The 18,197-nt window shown below is 49.0% G+C and overlaps 2 protein-coding genes across 8 annotated transcripts; one reads left to right on the plus strand and one right to left on the minus strand.

The window, feature by feature from the left end:
* Positions 1-282: 282 nt before the first annotated feature.
* Positions 283-12,145, plus strand: LOC128747992 (G protein-activated inward rectifier potassium channel 2-like). Of its 4 annotated transcripts, none has more exons than XM_053846321.1 (3): positions 283-796; positions 9,362-10,280; positions 11,123-12,145. In XM_053846321.1, the coding sequence occupies exons 2-3, from the start codon at positions 9,383-9,385 to the stop codon at positions 11,473-11,475; spliced, it is 1,251 nt and encodes a 416-aa protein (XP_053702296.1). In that variant the 5' UTR covers positions 283-796; positions 9,362-9,382; the 3' UTR covers positions 11,476-12,145. The 4 variants fall into 4 exon arrangements, with proteins under 4 accessions (XP_053702296.1, XP_053702298.1, XP_053702299.1 ...); XM_053846323.1 differs by having other exon boundaries at positions 699-841; XM_053846324.1 differs by lacking the exon at positions 283-796 and adding an exon at positions 1,193-1,501.
* Positions 12,146-12,165: 20 nt separating this feature from the next.
* rabgef1 (RAB guanine nucleotide exchange factor (GEF) 1) lies at positions 12,166-17,753 on the minus strand. 4 transcript variants are annotated; one of them, XM_053846319.1, is made up of 9 exons: positions 17,652-17,753; positions 16,256-16,447; positions 15,953-16,158; positions 15,713-15,879; positions 15,558-15,639; positions 15,156-15,288; positions 14,998-15,089; positions 14,443-14,699; positions 12,166-13,380 (listed from the first exon to the last, which is right to left on the minus strand). In XM_053846319.1, the coding sequence occupies exons 2-9, from the start codon at positions 16,432-16,434 to the stop codon at positions 12,973-12,975; spliced, it is 1,524 nt and encodes a 507-aa protein (XP_053702294.1). In that variant the 5' UTR covers positions 16,435-16,447; positions 17,652-17,753; the 3' UTR covers positions 12,166-12,972. The 4 variants fall into 4 exon arrangements, with proteins under 4 accessions (XP_053702294.1, XP_053702292.1, XP_053702293.1 ...); XM_053846317.1 differs by having other exon boundaries at positions 15,558-15,642; XM_053846318.1 differs by having other exon boundaries at positions 15,713-15,882.
* Positions 17,754-18,197: the final 444 nt, after the last annotated feature.

An 18,197-nucleotide genomic window follows, 5' to 3' on the forward strand; every position in this document is an offset into this window, starting at 1 on the left:
GAGTGAATGTCGTGCCCTAAAAGTGTATTCCACCACTTTATATTTAAATATATTTCAGAATCGTTATGAACATTTTTCACAAGGGCAGGTGGATCCGTCGCGCATGCGCAATCCTCCTCAGACGTTATAGGTGAATTCAAGTAGTAATGGTAAAATAGCTCATGCAAAGCTTCTCAGAGATTTGTAAGCGTTGAATTGTTTGTGTTAAATAGCCATTATCCGATCGTTTAATAATCGCAGCTGTCATACACGGAAGCTAACATACAGCTAGCAAGCTAATAACAATAAATGGCGCGTTCATTTACAGTTTTAAAGTGCTGGACCTCAGCAAAATTAGCAATGTTTATTTATATTAATATTTCAACAGCTATTAATAATAACATTGCATTTTTTCCGATTACAATGGGAATTGGCTTCTTAAAATGTGACGAGGCTAAACAGAAATAGATGAGTGTAAAATGCAATTGTATACGTCATTTAAAGGGTCTAAAAGTGCGGCGTATTCGCCGGTCTCGCAGGTTTATTTTGCCCGGTGAGTGACTCGGTGGTCACCGCCCCCAGTCTCTCCCTCTCTCTCCCGCTCCTCCCCGTGACGGTCGCGGTCTCTCCACCATCCTCCCGCTCTCTCTCTCTCTCTCTCTCTCTCTCTCCCAGCAGAGGGGTGGAGGCAGGCGGCCGCTGCCTTTTTTCCGTGGCGAGGAAGGATGAAGGAAGGATGAAGGAGCAGCGGATCTAACGCCTCTTCTCGTCAGTCTGCTGGAAGCGACTTGATCACCAGACGCAGCGCGCCGCTCAGGTGAGAGTGAAAATGGCGAGAGAGTCTTGAAAGGTTCTGCAGCAGGTAGGATCCTCTTCCTCGTCCTCATCCTCCATCCGTGCGGATCGATCATCCGCTTTACTGAGGTGGTGGCGCTGAGGGGCGGGTGGGGGGAGGTGTTACATAACAATGCGAGGAGGCTGTTGAGGAGGGGAGCATCTGTGACGAGGACATGGAAGAGGTGGCTCAGGAGGAGGAGAAGGTTCCTGTGGCAGGCCCGAGGCCTCCCAGGCAGCGGAGGTGCCTGTGGAGAGGAGCAAGTGGGAATCATCTCCAGGTCCACTCCAGCGATGTGCTCAGAAAGTTGCTCCCAATAGACGAGCCAGAGGAGGAACTGTCTCCAGGAAAGTCGTCCACTGCTTGATACTGAACAAAGGAGCATCAGGAAGTCTGAGATGAGTGAGATGCCACTGAGTTTACAATTCTGGATTCTCCTTTATGATGCTTCCATGACACGTTTGAAAACAATACCTCTGTGACTGTTGTGTCAAGAGGAGATATATAGTATATTATCTGTGTGGTGCAGTTTTGAATCACGACAAGAGAGTGAAATTGTTTCATCCAAAGTAACAACAAAGCCAGAGCTGAGAAACTCAGTCATTTGGAACAGGACGCTGCCATGGTGAGTCAAAGTATATGAAGAGGAAAGGAAAGGATGTATGGAAAAACAGGTGACGGTTTCAGGTAAAACCACGCAGCAGCACCGAGCCAAACATTGAGAGTAAGACAGGAAGCGGTGGAACCGGATAACCAAAGGGCAATGTTGAAATAGCATCAGGATAAAGTGTTCAATTTGTTTTTCAGCCATTTTCAAACCATTTTGCTCCCTTAGTGTGTCCAAAAAGTTGAGTACACAAGTGGACACCCTTGTGTAACTGGGGGCTGCAGAAAGAGCTGCTGGTTTGAGCCTGATATTGACGTCTGTGAGAGCTAGTCATCATGCTAACTAACACTGTTGCGCTTCAAATGCTGTCGCACCACAGATAAACTGGTGTTGTTTTGCTTGGAGTTTGGAGGAGTTGCTTTGTTGGTGAACCAGTTTGCTTCCAAAGAGAGGATTCACTTGAGGGATCGGTTTGTAGATGATCCACAAATGTTCACAGTGGGTGCAGGTTTCACCTTCTCCGGACCAATCACATGTCTTGAGACTGTTAGAACCTGTGTGTGCTCGGACCCAAACCCTGCCCCAACTGCAGCTCTTTCAGGGCGAGGTTTGAGACCCAAGATCTAGGAGCTTTGGGTCTCTCTAAAACATCTCACTCAGCTGGAATCGTGGGAAAAGCTGGACCCAGTGCCAGGGCTGGTGGTGGGCTACTGCATCTTTGAATCCCAGTGCTCCATGAGATGGCTGGTACTGTCCAAAAGCAAGGATGGAGAAACAATTCAGGAAGGCATCTGTCTTCTTCTCTAACTCTTCTTCTTGAACTTTCAATCGACTGTCAGCCACTTCAGCTGCCGCAGCACTTCGTGTGTCATGTCACACCAGGTTCGCCTTCTTTAACGTCTGACTCACCGCTGGTGTGAGTGAGATGCCGTCGAAGTTGTGCAGAAACCTCCAGTTAAATGGCCTGTTGATACGGACTGGAAACAAGTGTCTTGCTGCCGACGCTGCCGCTAAATGTGCCGTAACAGGATTAGCACAGCGCTGGAGCATCTCGGGGGTTTTTCAATGGATGAGTAGGACGGAGGCTGGGCTCCGTAACAAGCAGGCAAATGTCTTCATTAGCCTTCCTCATTCAGCTGACGACCAGAACAGTGTAAATGGAAACACGATCCCTGCTCCTCCTCTGCTGCTGAAGGAGGTTTTCAATTCCCAAAGGAATATCGGTGCTGAGGTTGACGCTCCGGATGATTCCAGCGCTTCTCTCACATCACCAGTGGATGTGGCCTGGACGTTATGCCGACCAGTCACATGACCAACGGAAAAGACTCTGCACCTACATGCATCATTCTCCATCCAGTGAGCCCAGACTCACGAGGGGAAACATCTGTCCCCAGACTTGTTGTGGTCCGTCGGTCGCCATGGCGACAGAAGAACTGGGCCGGAGCAACAGTAGAACAATCGCCATAAAACTTTCATTTGAATATTCATTTCATCACAAAAACTTCAAAAATCCTACTGAGAAACTGCATGGTGATGTCATCAGCAGGTGACGGCCAAGACACTATCTGTTTGCTGTGTGCTCAAGTGTTGTGTATCAACTCTAGTGCTGTGTTCCAGAAGATGCAGCTGAACTGGAGGCCGTTGTCCAGGTCCGAAAAGAAGATGGTGACAAGCTATTCTCAAGCTTGCGTTGTCCGAATATAAGCGACGTCTCGACAAAGATCTGTTTACTACGACAAAATCCGCAGGTTGAAGAGGAAATACAAATGTTTCCGTCAGCGTGTTTCATTTCTTAGAAACTTTACATCCCACCTTCCCACCTAGAAATCCAGCGTTGGGTGACGTCCTCGGGGGGCGGAGCTGAAGTCGTGATGGCAGTAACAGAAGGTACACAAACAAGAAGCAGCAAAGTTCAAAGGTCATCCTGACTTCATTCCACTCTCTCGACTACTGAACTGGGGTGTTAATTATTGACCATCAAAATGACAGCCAGCACCACCGAGTCCATAAATCCATCCTTCCAGGTCGAGAAGCTCAGTTAGCATCATTGGCGCGCTGCTAGCCTCGTGGACCGTCCTCTTGTTCGCACATGTTCTATCTAAGTTGCTCTTTACCACCTGCTACTTTTGGACGTGTCGAGCTACAAGTGCTGACTCGAGTCGATCAGGCTCGGACCAGTTTAGTTATTAGGTGTAAAGTCACAGTTCGGTGAACATGTGCTTCCCGTTCACGCATGCTAATCAGCTAGCGTGACTCATCTCACACTTAATCAATCGCAGCGACGCACGTGACGTCGGCGCATGTTTGTTTTCCCTTCAGTGAAATGAGAGACGAATAGTGGCAGGGATGACATCATCAGGATTTGCGATTGCTATTCATTTGTGTGGCAGTTTTATATTGTATTGTTTAAGGATTTTATTTTTCAATGTCAAAAGGAAGTAATTAGTGATATTTCTCAGGCATTCGTGCTTGAGATGTTGCTGTTCATCCTTCACGTCTCACCCCTCCTGCGTCACTCGTAAACAAAAGACGGTGACAGACGTCCGGACCCTCTCCGCCGGATCTCAGGTGTTGCTTTGTCTAAAAATAACCGCCTCCTGACACCTCTCACTTCGCTGCTGGAACCCCGTCCCTCGCATCATTATAAAGTCGCACCTTTTAGCGTTTGAATGACGTGATGATTTGCACGGCTCATTGTATGGCACCTGCTCTAACAATCCAGTTTACCTCGTGCTCTAAACAAAGGTGGCGTAGCTACCGTGACCAAACAGATCTGTCAAGCTTCGGATTTTACTACGCGATAAAGTGGTGGTGAACAGGCAGCTGCAGGGATTAAGTGATGCACCGGGGAACTCTGTTTATGGCGAGGATCATTTGTGTCGTCGGACACAGTGTGTTGCTAGTTACTGAAAAGAGACAGTAGAGAAGTGTGTCACGGCCATATGGTGCTTTGGTAAGGAGCCGAGGGCCGACGGAGGTCACTGAAGTCGCTGCAAACACAGCCAAGACCTTTTCTGTTTGCAGAAGCTTTAGCTTGTCGCTGCCTCACAACCAGACGGACAAGTACGGACTTGGAGTGACCTGCATCCTGTCCTGCTTCTGCTTGTGTGGTTTCCTCTGGGCACTCAGGTTTCTTCCCACAGTCTAAAAATATACACGTGAACTGAAGATTGTCTGTCGGCGTGTGTGTGTGTGAGAGTGGTTGTCTGTCGATGCATGCTCTTCGATGGTTCGGCGACTTGTCTCGGGACTGGTCCGAGGTGTCGCCCCTTTGGAGCTGCCATAAGCTCCAGGCCCAGTTCTTCAATAAGGGAATTCTGTTGGTCATTTCTGGGGCTAGAACTTCACACGAGAGTTTAAGAAACAAGTTGCCAGTGTCTAGAAAAATATAGTTGTAAATCACAACTACAGCTATCATCGACTTTTTGATCAGTAGTTGGCGGCTTCATGCATCGAGGAGCAGTGAAGTCATCGCTCTTTTCAGGTCGAACACGAAACCCAAAACATCGAAAGGATGGCAACATGAGATGTGAAATTTGTCAAGCCACATTTAAGGCTTTAAAAGTTTCAAAACAACATTAAATTTTTTTCAACAATTTCTCACAATATATTTTTTTTATTTTTTGGAATAACTATGCACAATAGTACCATCAGATATGTGGTCCTCACATGCCGACAAGTCCACTCTATGTTGAGATAGTCAGTGACTCGTCTCGCAGTCGTGAGCTGCAGCCCTAGCTGTCGCTGACCACGATGCAGTGAGCTGAAAACTGCAGAAAATCCTCCACATCCCTGACTGAACAGCCTCCCGAGCTCTATTGTCTCTTTAAATGAGTTATCGCCACAAACGTGTTCCGCTGGATTCTCAATGTACAAAGAGCAGCTTAGATGTTGGAGCCCGTGCGCTGATGATTTTCCCTAAAACAAAGACATGTTATCCAACGCTGCGGCCTCCTCCGGTGCATTCCTGCTATATTGTGAGCACTTGGTAGATCGAGCTGTGCGTCTCCATGGAAACCGCCGCTGCTCGAGCTCATAATATTCCCCCGTGAACGGAGAGCAGAGCTCCTTCAACACCGGCATTTGTTCCACTGGTAAATAGGTTTGATGGCGGTGTAAGTGAGGAGGACGGTCCGGGAAAGCGGCCGAGGATCGGTCAGAGCGGCGAGTCGGGCCGGGACCCTGGGCTCTGCTGGGGTGGGTTCCTCTCAGGTGGAGTTATTTTAATGTTGTCAAGACATCACCGGGGAGAGTGGAGGGAAACCAAGGAGGAGACTGCACTTTTAACAGAAGCCAGAACAATAAGTTGTTCACGGTTCAGAAGTCAGGATTAGAAAAAGCACTTGCCGAAGTGCGGTGACCAGAACATGACACAAACTTTGGTGTCAAGGTCACACTCCGTCGGGTGGAAGAGAAACACGATCCTTTGACACAAAGAACACAACATACATGAGACAAGACGCATGTTATACATGGCTTAGGTCGAGGATTTGACTCATGACGTGTGCATGCTTGGTCCATTCATACGCCACATTGTTCAGTCAGTGGATAAGAGGTGCAGAGGGTCGGAGCATTTTCCTGGCCAGGATCACCTGTGCTTTCCTGTTTGTGTATGGTCACCATCATCACTTCTTCAGTCTGCAATTGAGTTCCAACTTTCTGCCTGTTTGCCTGTGTTTTTCATCTACTGTTGCGTATGAACCGAGCTGGAAATTCTGATGACATCACTATGCAGGATTTATTAAGTTTTCATCATTAAAACAAGGGTTTTAAAAGCAACTTTCTGTCTACAAAAAGATGAACCTTGTGAAGAAAAGATTTTTGATGGCATCACTCGCTGGTTCAGTCCAGTTCTAGCGGACAAAGATTGACCCGTTGAGTGACAGTCAAGTCATGGTCTGCACCTTCCTGGACTGAGCTGAACAATAGGGCCGTTGGGTCCAGTCCTCCTGCCACGATGGAGGAGTAAGAACCGAAACAAGATGGTTCAAGATGGAGACCGATGTTTCATGTAGACCCACGAGGAAGGGCAGGAGTCTTGGAGCAGGAACAATCCTGCGATACATGGCCTGATAAAGACACGCCGTGGTTCGGAATGATGTTTGGTCTGGGGTTCTGTCAGCGAGGGTTGCCTGCCTCTCTTTTCACAGTCGACGCTTTGCCTTCCAGCCTCTCCTCTCTTTCAAAGCCTGCCCTCACTGAGAGTGGCCTTGCCACAGGTAAAGACGCGTGGCTCCTGTGGGCTTGTGCTCATGACACGATTCATGGGAGAGTTGGTCCAGACCATGTCAGTTTGTGTCGCCATTCTATCTGATTCAGTGAGTTCAGCCCCGCTCGTCGGCGAGCAGTGGGAGGCTTGTGTCACCGTAGCGCCATGTGTGGTGTGGTTCAGGCACCTCACTGGGAGGAGGAGTCGGGCTGGCTGGTCTCACTGAGACACTGTTCTCTGGAGCAGTTGCCAGAAACTCCTCTCAGGTCCATTTGTCTTTTGCGTTGTGGTTTGAGGTCAGTGCGGGGCCGCAGACATGCGGCGCGGGGCTCTGATGCTCACGTGCTTCTGCTTCTCTCTCACCAGCCGGTTTTCCTCCTCGCTCACAGTTGGACTGAACCATCCATCATCTCATTATTTCCTCTCCACTGCTGCACTTCCCTTCATGGCTTCACTGTCGCTGCACCCAATTCGGGAGCATGATTTGCAGGCAGACGGATGAAACCCAGCCTGTAATGACTGACAATGATCTGCTGAGCCCAGATAATAGGAATTGCCGGCACGAGCGGCTGGTCAGCCAGCGAGCCTCAGTATTCCGGGACAGGCCGAGAGGACACGCGGAAAACAAGGCCTCAATAATTCATCTTCATTCTTTCATCAACACTAAAAAAGCCCTTGCGTAAAGATAAGTTCAGTCACTGGTGCCGATTTCCTGCGGCGCTTCTGTCTGAGGCTCGGAGGCCAACTGTCACGGTGATGTGTGCTGCCGCTACATCAGGTGCGATCTGTTGCGTGGCAATGCTGGAGCCCAGCGCTGCTCTCATTCATATCAGGTTATTGTTTCCACCGTTGTTTACTGGATGTCGTGCAGGTTTGTCACCGATGTGTGACAAATGTACCGTGAGATCAAGGAAGGTGAAGAAGAGGAGGAGCAGGCGTCAATAGCCAGTATCCTCAAGTGACTTTTGCGTCCAATGTTTACATAATTTCCTACTCCTCCAATACATTTGACCAGCGCTGTGCATTGCTTCTGATACGATACACTATAGTGTATGGGAAACATTTCTTTTTCTTTTGTTTCATATTGATTTAAAAGGAGCAGGAGTGAGCTAAAAAAAAATAACTTGAATTTCATATGAAGCATACAATTTCTAAATCTAGACTCTGGAAGTAAAAAAACATTTTAATAAGTGAAAAAAACGTCATGGCCTGTGCGCGATATAAGCATGGACGCATGCGCTTACCAGTAAACGTCAGTTGGTAAAACATGCACAATTTCCGGTTCCAGTCCGGGAATTTCTGGCAGACTGCATCAGGCAGTGACACACGTAGCTCAGAATGGGAAAATTTCCTCCATTGTTATGTCTTCTTCACGTCTCATTAGAGCAAAGTATTGGGTAGTAACGGCAACACTGCCCCCCTGGTTTCTAGTGGTACTGCTCCGTTTCCATGTGATGAGTCCTTCCTTGGAAGGTCTCATCACATGGAAACACTAATACATCACCTGAAGATAGTCGCTGTTTGACACCTTGGGAGTGAGAGTGGGTCGCTGAGAGTTTAGGTGAAAGAGAGAGAAAGAGAGAGAGAAAGAGAGAGAGAAAGAGAGAGAGAGAGAGAAGTGAGAGAGAGAGAGAGTGGGAGAGAGCGAGAGAGAGAGAGTGAGAGAGAGAGACAGAGTGGGAAAGAGTGAGAGAGAGAGAGAGAGAAGTGAGAGAGAGCGAGAGTGAGAGAGTGGGAAAGAATGAGAGTGAGAGAGAGAGAGTGGGAAAGAGAGAGAGTGAGAGCAGGAGAGAGAGAGAGTGGGAAAGAGTGAGAGAGAGAGAGCGGGAGAGAGGGAGAGAGTGGGAAAGAGTGAGAGAGTGGGAGAGAGTGAGAGAGTGGGAAAGAGTGAGAGAGATAGTGGGAGAGAGTGAGAGAGATAGTTGGAGAGAGTGAGGGAAAGAGTGAGAGAGGGAGAGGGAGAGAGAGTGAGGGAAAGAGTGGGAGAGTGAGAGAGATAGTGGGAAAGAGTGAGAGAGAGAGAGGGAGAGAGTGAGAGAGTGGGAGAGAGCGAGAGAGAGAGAGCGAGAGAGAGAGACAGAGTGGGAAAGAGTGAGAGAGAGAGAGAGAGAAGTGAGAGAGTGAGAGAGTGGGAAAGAATGAGAGTGAGAGAGAGAGAAGTGAGAGAGAGAGAGTGAGAGAGTGGGAAAGAATGAGAGTGGGAAAGAGAGAGAGTGAGAGAGAGAAGTGAGAGAGAGAGAGAGTGAGAGAGTGGGAAAGAATGAGAGTGAGAGAGAGAGAGTGGGAAAGAGAGAGAGTGAGAGCAGGAGAGAGTGAGAGAGAGAGAGTGGGAAAGAGTGAGAGAGAGAGAGCGGGAGAGAGGGAGAGGGAGAGAGTGGGAAAGAGTGAGAGAGTGGGAGAGAGTGAGAGAGTGGGAAAGAGTGAGAGAGATAGTGGGAGAGAGTGAGAGAGATAGTTGGAGAGAGTGAGAGAGTGAGGGAAAGAGTGAGAGAGAGAGAGGGAGAGAGAGTGAGGGAAAGAGTGGGAGAGTGAGAGAGATAGTGGGAAAGAGTGAGAGAGGGAGAGGGAGAGAGGCAAGTCTGCAGGTCAGTGTTGAGCTCTGCGATGGTCTGTGGTCATAATTCTGAAGTCATGGTGGCTAGCAGAGGCCCTGGCCTCAGATTAAGATGCTGATGTTGTCATCTCAGTGCCATGTCGCGCCACTCACCACTGCCATCTGCCGTCTTTGCAGGTTCGTACCCCCGCCAAGTCCATGGAGCAGGATGTGGAGAGCCCAGCCATCATCAGAAAGTCCAAGTTGCCTAAACAGGCCCGGGAGGATCTGCCCAAGCAGCTGGCCGAGGTGGAGCGAGCCAGGAGGATCCAGCGCTACGTCCAGAAGGACGGCAAGTGCAACGTCCACCACGGCAACGTCCGCGAGACCTACCGCTACCTGACGGACATCTTCACCACGCTGGTTGACCTGAAGTGGAGGTTCAACCTCTTCATCTTCGTGCTGGTCTACACGGTGACCTGGCTCTTCTTCGGCTTCATGTGGTGGCTGATCGCGTACCAGCGAGGCGACCTGGACCACCTGACAGACAGCCAGTGGATCCCGTGTGTCAACAACCTCAACGGCTTCGTTTCAGCCTTCCTCTTCTCCATCGAGACGGAGACCACCATCGGGTACGGGCACAGGGTCATTACGGACAAGTGTCCAGAGGGAATACTGCTGCTTCTGGTCCAGTCGGTGCTGGGATCCATCGTCAACGCCTTCATGGTGGGCTGCATGTTTGTCAAGATCTCGCAGCCCAAGAAGAGAGCAGAGACCTTAGTGTTTTCCACCAACGCCGTCATCTCCATGAGAGACGGCCGTCTGTGCCTGATGTTCCGGGTGGGGGACCTGCGGAACTCGCACATCGTGGAGGCTTCCATCAGAGCCAAGCTCATCAAGTCCAAGCAGACGAAAGAAGGCGAGTTCATCCCTCTCAACCAGACGGACATCAACGTGGGCTACAACACCGGGGACGACCGCCTCTTCCTGGTGTCGCCGCTCATCATCTGCCATGAGATCAATCAGAACAGCCCCTTCTGGGAGATCTCGCAGGCTCACCTGGCCAAGGAGGAGCTGGAGATCGTGGTGATTCTGGAAGGCATGGTGGAGGCCACAGGTGGGTGAACCCTCTCACCAAGTCTGACCTCCAACTCTGGCGCCCACATCAGCGTGACTGTGCTCCAAGGCTTGGTCAGATCACCTTTGGAGCAGACGCAGGAGCACCAGTGTGGGAGTGAAGTAGTAGCTCCGCCACACCGTTATTCATAGCTCTCCGGCTCCAGCTGGACTCGGATGTGGTCTTTTACCGCATTCTGTGGTCGGTGGCAGAGAGTAGAACTGCCGGCTCATGATCGACCCAAGGATTCTATCAGCAGCCTCAACGTGTTTCTCTGTGTTAAGCTCATCCATTACACCCTTCAAAAGTCTTTCCCGTCCTGAAGCAGCCGTGCTCCTGATCCAAGGTGGTCATGTGACACACAGCGGCCATCAGCACTTTCAAAACACCTTTTTATTTCACCTTTTTGTGCTGATGTTTTTTGAGAATGTTATGCCTCTCATATAGTGAAAATTTGATTTCAATATTTTTCTTAATTCCAGTGTTTGTCATTGTCACAAGGAAAAAAAAATCCATGTTTTGTTTTGTTTTTTTTAAATCGAGGTCTTTTTGGGGAAATGTGTGGCGACCCACAGTCTGGGCTCCTGCTGGAACGTATCTGGGCCATAGAAAGGGGTCGACTCCTGTACCGTCTCGACAGCATTGATCGTGACAATATGGCCGGCCACAAAAAAAGCTCTTTCAATAGTACATTTAGACAGCTTTAAACCAAATTTCCTGATTAAACAGTTACTGTTAGTACTTCGAACTTAGTCACTCCAACTGTGTCTTCTGTTTTGGAGCCCTTGGTGATCATTGAATAAGTGTTGGGAAAGTTCAAGCTGTGTTTTCTCCTCCGTCAGGGATGACGTGTCAGGCCAGGAGCTCGTACGTCAGCAGCGAGATCAAGTGGGGCTACCGCTTCACCCCCGTCCTGACTCTGGAGGACGGCTTCTACGAGGTGGACTACAACAGTTTCCATGACATCTACGAGACCAACACGCCCACCTGCAGTGCCAAAGAGCTGGCCGACATGACCAGCCGCGCCCGCCTGCCCCTCACCTGGTCGCTGGGCAGCAAGCTGAGTCAGCAGGGACTGCCGGAGTCGGAGCAGGAAGGTCAGGAGACCAAGACCATTTTGGAGGACCAGGAGAAGAGCCAGCAGACGGAGAGGAACGGGGAGGTGGCGAACTTGGAAAGCGAGTCGAAAGTGTAGCGAGGAGAGACCCGGGACCCAAGAGCACACAGCAGAACTGCTTTTTGTTTCTTTTTTAAAGCTCTGGACGTGTGGCCCGATGCCGAACCGCATGTTTCAACTCGAACGTGATGTCCTCCTGATGAGATTCCTATTATTTTTTCTATTCAGATATTCTTAGGGGCATTTGCAGAAGTATTTTTGTATATAATATCAAATGTTTTGGAAACACTGGTTTTGTTGAGCTGTGAATATTCGACGGATGTTTGATACGAACCCAGCTTAGTGGTGTATATAATCTCTGCCTTATCGTCCGTAGAAAGATTTTAATATTTGTGTTTTTTAATCGCAGAAATATCTACGCATGTATAAACATTATCCGCCGGCATTTTTCTCTCGTATCAAACGGTAACAACACGCCGATAGTAGAGGCACCAAACACACACGTCTTCATGGATGCAAACTCTAGTTGAACCAATGAGCAGTTCTTCCCCAAACAACACGTTTGTTTTCGACAGCATTAACCCTTGAGAAGCCATGACTCGCTGTCGTCGCTTCGACAGCTCAGTGACTTCAACAGCGGCCCTTTAAAAACTGCTTTTTGTCACTTTTGCACAGTGGAGGCCTCTAGTGGAGACAAATCCTTCTCGTGTCCCCTCAGAGTATGAAATAAATGAGAATATACAGTAAAGGCTGTCGTTTTTTCTTCCTCCTCAGAATGTAGTGTGTTTATTTTTGACCTTTTTTGACAAAAAAAAAAAAAAAAGCACATTACAGAAAGTCCAGCAGAACCAAAGATGGTTTCGTCCTCGCACACAGAAAAATGCACACACTCGGAGTGAGAATCGGGTTTCACACGACGCAGAAATCCTCGCGTTACTCAGGTTAAAATACACGTCAAGCTCAAAATTCTCGACTTAAGAATGATACAGTGTTTGAAAATAAATACTTTAAAGTTGCCTCAACGTTGAAACACTGTTTCCCGGGGTGGTGAAGTATTTTGTGGTGACCCAGCAGACCAGGGACGATCCAGCAAGACGGAGCCTGTACTCCGCCCCCACTAGATCCAGGACGGAACATCCCTTCATCTGCCACTGCAGAGGCCACAGCACCATTTACACTCACTTTAGAACAAGACACCAGCTGCCTTCAGGACTGAAACACTCTCAGTTTGGGATGTGAAATGTGGGACCAGTCGGAATCAGAAACTCAAGTCTGTCCTCTTGCGGCGCAGTGCAGCAGCCAACTTGACATTCAACACAGATTTTCTAGTTCAAAACCTAACACTGGCAACAGAACCGCAGCTCCGTCTCGACTCTGTAGTGGATGATCTTCATTTGTCAAGGAAGCTAGCGACATGAGACGTTAGTGACGGCTGAACTTTCATGTGACTGATGCAGATAAAAGTGAGGATTCCTTCCTCAGGTGCTACATAAAATCAGAGGGAGTGTTGGAGAGACAGAACCTCAGTAGGCGTTCCTCAGATCCTGGCGTTCACAGGGAGTCTGGCAGGCGGGTCTACCCTGCGAAGACCTGCGGCGTGAGCGGCGGCGGCAGGTTGTCGTTGTCCACGTCGCCGTCGTCGATGGCAGCCACGGTGCAGGACTTGATCTCCAGCGGGAACTTCTCCAGGACGCCCTGCACCTCCTGCTCCACCGCCGCGGGCCAGGAGAGGAGGTCGGCGTGGAGACTCTGCGCCGCCTCCATCAGCCGCTCCTGCCGGCTGCTCAGCTCCGTCAGCAGCTCCAGGTTGTGGTGCATCTGAGCCAGGACGGGGTTGGACGCCGTCACGGCCGCCGGGCCCCAGTCGCCGCCGGAGGTCTGCGCCCTCGGCGAGGCTTGGCCCGACATGTAGCGCTCAAATTCTTCAGGGGACAGGTTGAGGGACTGAGCGTCCAGCTTCTCGATGAAGGCTGCGGCGCAACACTGAGGAGACGCAGCAGACGGTACTTCAACCACCCTCACAGTTACATTTGAGCGAAAACAAGGAGAATCGCTGACACATCACTGAGCATAGACAGTGACTGAACCACTCACTTATTGTTTCATGTTGTTTCTCTTTGTTCGTCCTGAAAGTAGTTCAAGCGGCTATTTAATGCTTCTCACTTTGGTTTATAGTATTTTTTTAAACTTTTGTTTTGTTTATAAAATGAAATAAAACACAGAAAACACATAGAACGTAGAGTGGACTGGATTGTTGATGCTTGGAAGAGTCAAACAGAATAGTTTGTCCAATTTCTCGTCCATTTCTCCCATTTTTCTTCCGTTGTTATTCAGGTAAATTCCAGATTTCTGTCCATTCTGTTAGTGCCGCTGTTTCCTTCTTGATAGTTTTCATAACACACACAACACAATTTGTGTCTTGTGGTATCAGGAGGAGAGATGACAAAGATACAATGTTTAAAAGTACCTGGTAAATTATAGCACAAACTTTTCACCATTTTCAATGTACTTTCTCCCAGAATGTGACCATTTGAATTTCACCACATTTTGCCCAACAAGGTTGGGTTATTGACAAATGACATTTTTTACTTTAGGTGCCATAAAAAACGGAATGACCTTCTTCCACCCATGTTCTCTCCAGACACGGGAAGATGTACTTGTTTGCTGGATTTCACATACATTTCTCCACTGATCCTCAGTTACATTTCTATTGTTTTCCCATTTTTGTTTTTATCTTCAGTGTATTTGTCCCTTTATGATCAGCCTTGGACACGAGGTTGATAATGTTCTTGTTTTCTTGTCTTCACTGACCCCGATTAAGGCCCCTAATATTCCATGTTGCTTTAAATGAAGACATTGTTTCACTTCTCGATGATAGTAGCCCTGTATTTGCAGATATCCAAGATAATCATCTTTTGGTTAGAGAGTATTTTTGTTTTGAGGCTTCAAAATCCACAATTTCACCGTTTTCTTTTCATCACTGTATTAAGGTTTATGGTCATTTTGTGGGGTTGATACTGAATAAAAAGGCGAGAGAAGACGCACCAGGTTGGTGAAGAAGTAGCCGTCCTCTCCGGTCATCAGCCTGCTGGGGTTGCAGAAGCGGGTGATGTACTGGATGTTGGACTGCAGTCGAGGAGGATTGGCCTTCAGCACGATGTAGATGAGCGCTGGGAGGAAGTCGTCCGCCGAGGCCGGCTCCTTCTTGGTGATCCGAATGGCGCTGAAGATGTGTTTACTGCAGCGAGTCACGCACGCCAGTTTGTCCCGAGGGACTCTCTTGGAGTCCATCTCGATGATGTCTGCAGCGGAGAGACACGCTGGGTTAAAAGAGAAGCTTCCCGATATCCCACCAAACACAATCTCCTCGATGAAAACTCTGCATCTCAGCGGATAAACTGGATAAACACGCGGCTCACTGACTGCATTGGACCTGCACACGTGAGGAGACGGTGACGGCGCCGCGCTCTCTAGCTGCGCTGCGTTTGACGGCCGACACCGGCGTGTGACAGTTGTGGAGAGTGTGGTGGACAGTTTCGAGAGAGACTGTCGTGTCTGACACATGGAAGAGAAGGAACATGGGTTTATCCTGATCATTACCTGTTATAGCTTTGACCACGTTCTCCGACACCTCTGGGATTTCTTCGTCCATGGACACGCACAACATCTGGATGGTGACCCAGTGTAAGGCCCTGCAGTGGACGCACACACACAGATGCTGACTGCCCACCGCAGACGCTGCGGTCAGAGAAACACACCTGATCCTGTTCTGGGTCGCCAGGTCCTTCTTCTCATCGTCAGTGGTTTCGGGACAGAAGACGCTCTTGTACAGACGAGACATGATGTACTTCTCCACCTGGTCCATCACCTGCTCCACCGACTCGGAGGAACCTGGGGGTCAGTGAGGAATGCTGTGACGCACGTCTTGGACTTGGTCCAACATTGGTGCCCAGCTTCATGTGAAGGCTGTCAAACGCACTGAGAGGGAGTCTGGCTCAGCTCAGACGGAGAAACTGGGGAAGGGTTTTATTGCTACACATAAAAGGTAATGAGTTGCTAACATAACATTAGCTTATGGAGATATACTATCTGGATTACCGCGGCTGAGGGTAGCTCATGTCCAGAAGTCTCAATGACATGATATCATTCGATTCACGCACCTTTGAAGTGACCCATCAAGCGGTCAGCCATGCCCTGGTAGAAGTCCTGCACACACTCGGAGAGCTCGTCGGCGTTGATGTCCTGCTGGAGAGGGAGGCGGCAGCGTGAAGACGCGGCTCTGTGACCGGTGCTCTACCATGTGTGGGGGTCAGACCTTCTTGCTGGACATGTTCATCAGAAACACTCGGCACTGCTTGTGGATCTCGCGCCCTGGTTTCTGAAGGTTCTTCAGGAAGTCCACGAAGTCCTTGGACACCTGATCGGTGTCGAAACTGGCGTGACGGCTCACAGATGGACTGGGAGTTTTACTTTCTGGAGACTCTGCTGCCAACAGACCAAAGAGTTTGGCTTGACTTCCACTGACACCACGATTAAAGCGCAAAGACGTCAGCACCTTTCTTTGGCGCGGTACGTGACGAAGGGCTGAAGAACTTCTTCACCGTGGTGACTTTGCGCGTCTTCTCGTTGGTTTTCTTCTCCTCAAACTTGGAGAAGGGTCCCAGCGGAGTGTGGCTCTGGGGCTGCTGAGGAGTGCTGGACTGGGGGTGGGCCTGGACTCCCTGGCTGCTGGCGTACGCCGCCTCCTCCTCGCGCTGCAACCTTCACCGCAAAACAGATGCTCAGCGTTACACCGCACAGGCAGCGACAATAAAAGCTTTATTGATCGCGGCGTCAGCGGCGCGGCCGAGCGACCTACTTCTCTGCCAGGGCCCAGTCGTCCTGAATCTGCTTCTGGCGCACCCGGTGGTACTCCTCCCTCCAGCACTTGGAGCACAGGCCCTGCCAGGCGGCGTTGCCATAGTAACCACAGCCCTTTTTACACAGCAGGTCGGACTGGTCCACATGTATCCCACGTCTCTCCGTCCTTTGGCTCATGATGCCGTAAAACCTGAAGCGAAAGGCACAGCATTAAGATGTGCACAAGAAGTCTAGCAACACCATTGGCCTGTTTCAAGTCAGGAACCAGAGGGGTCAAGAAGTGAGCCGCTTATTATCCCACTCTAATTAACACTGATACAGACGTTACGTGCCTTCAATCGTGTGAGTGCAGTTATAACTGACTGACTCATGATGCTGCAGCACATGTGACCTCTCGTGCACGTTTGACCGTCATGGTAAAGAAACCTACTCTGCTGCACTAGTTACACTGAATTCTTTCCGGTGAACAGCCTTCGGTCAACAGCTCCTCCTGCAGGTTCACACACAGGAACACAATGATCCTCGAGGGTCACCCGCATTGTGACCTTTCAGCACCATGTTACTGCGTTTCTTCAAATGTCGCTCTCTTAACCACAGTTAGGGACACACATGCAAACACAGTCAACGGAACAGGACAGAAAACCCGAAGACAAAGTTCAGTTCAGTATAAGTTATTCATGTCCCAGATTCCAAAGGAAACCCTCAACAAACACTCGCTGCTGAAGCGGTTAAATTGACGACTCCTCTTATCGAGACTAGATTAGATTGTCTCGTAAGTCACGCTGCAGCAAACAAACAATCTGTAGTGACGTCAGAAGGCTTTTGCGGCGGCAGAAATGTTCCTGCTGCAGGCTGAGCTGGAAAACTGCATGAAAAAATGCTTCTACAAACACTGTCCCACAAGCCCTGCGATAACACCGTCTTGACCTGCGTTGGACTACTATTTATGATGTTTCCTCTCTTCTCGCAGCTACTGCACCAAGCATGAACAAACGCAGAAACCATTTTTTTGACAACACACACTCGCCAAACCTGAATCCACTGTGCGCGAACCGTATCTCCCAATAACAGTGCAGTGAAATTAAAGCAGACGGCTGACACTTTGGCTGCGAACTCGCCTGTTACGAGCCTCAAACCTCTTGTGATTGCTGCACATACACGACTAGATAGATAGGAAACTGCACGCTTGAAAAGAAACATGCAAATAATGAGTATGGGATTAGCTGCGATCTTATATTTTGGAAACGCGAGTCCTCTCATTTACCGGCCTCGGCTGCGGCTAAAAGCAGGAGCTAACTTAGCATAGCATCGGCACGTTGACGAGACTGGGTTTTGCGGCTTCTTTTTTTTTTACCGTGAATGTGTGTTCTGGTACGTACCGCTGGTGAACTCACCGACTGTGAGCTGCAACACACCTCCTCTCACGCTCGATCTGACAGCAATGAACACGAATCCACGGACGGAGGTGTTGACGTTTTCCCCACAAACCGGAAGTAGGTGCGTCAACTATTTGATAAACGAACTCGCTCAACAGCGATGTATCTTTTTTGAAAATATTTGTATTTATTTAAAAGAAACCAGCTATCATGAAGATGACAAGTGCGCATTCATGCTAGCAAATAAAATATATATATTAAACATATATGGCATTGTGCAACACGTGACAAAAAGTCACGTCCGGAAATGACCGAGTCTGTACGAACACGTATATAAACAGCGCTTCCAAATCAACACGTGCATCCAGTTTATCGTACCGTTGTATTTCTCTCAAGTGTACGTGTTTCATTTTTATTTGATCTTCTGGGTGAAAATAAATGAATACAAACACCATATTAGCCTGATAGTCAAACCCACCTCGAATAAGTCAGTAGGTTTAATTTAATGAAAACAGCGTTGACAGATTACGGTTAATGTTTAATCAATGAAGCCTCATCTAAAAC

This window comes from Synchiropus splendidus, chromosome 17 (genome assembly GCF_027744825.2).
Source record: "Synchiropus splendidus isolate RoL2022-P1 chromosome 17, RoL_Sspl_1.0, whole genome shotgun sequence".
Lineage (NCBI taxonomy): Eukaryota > Metazoa > Chordata > Actinopteri > Syngnathiformes > Callionymidae > Synchiropus > Synchiropus splendidus.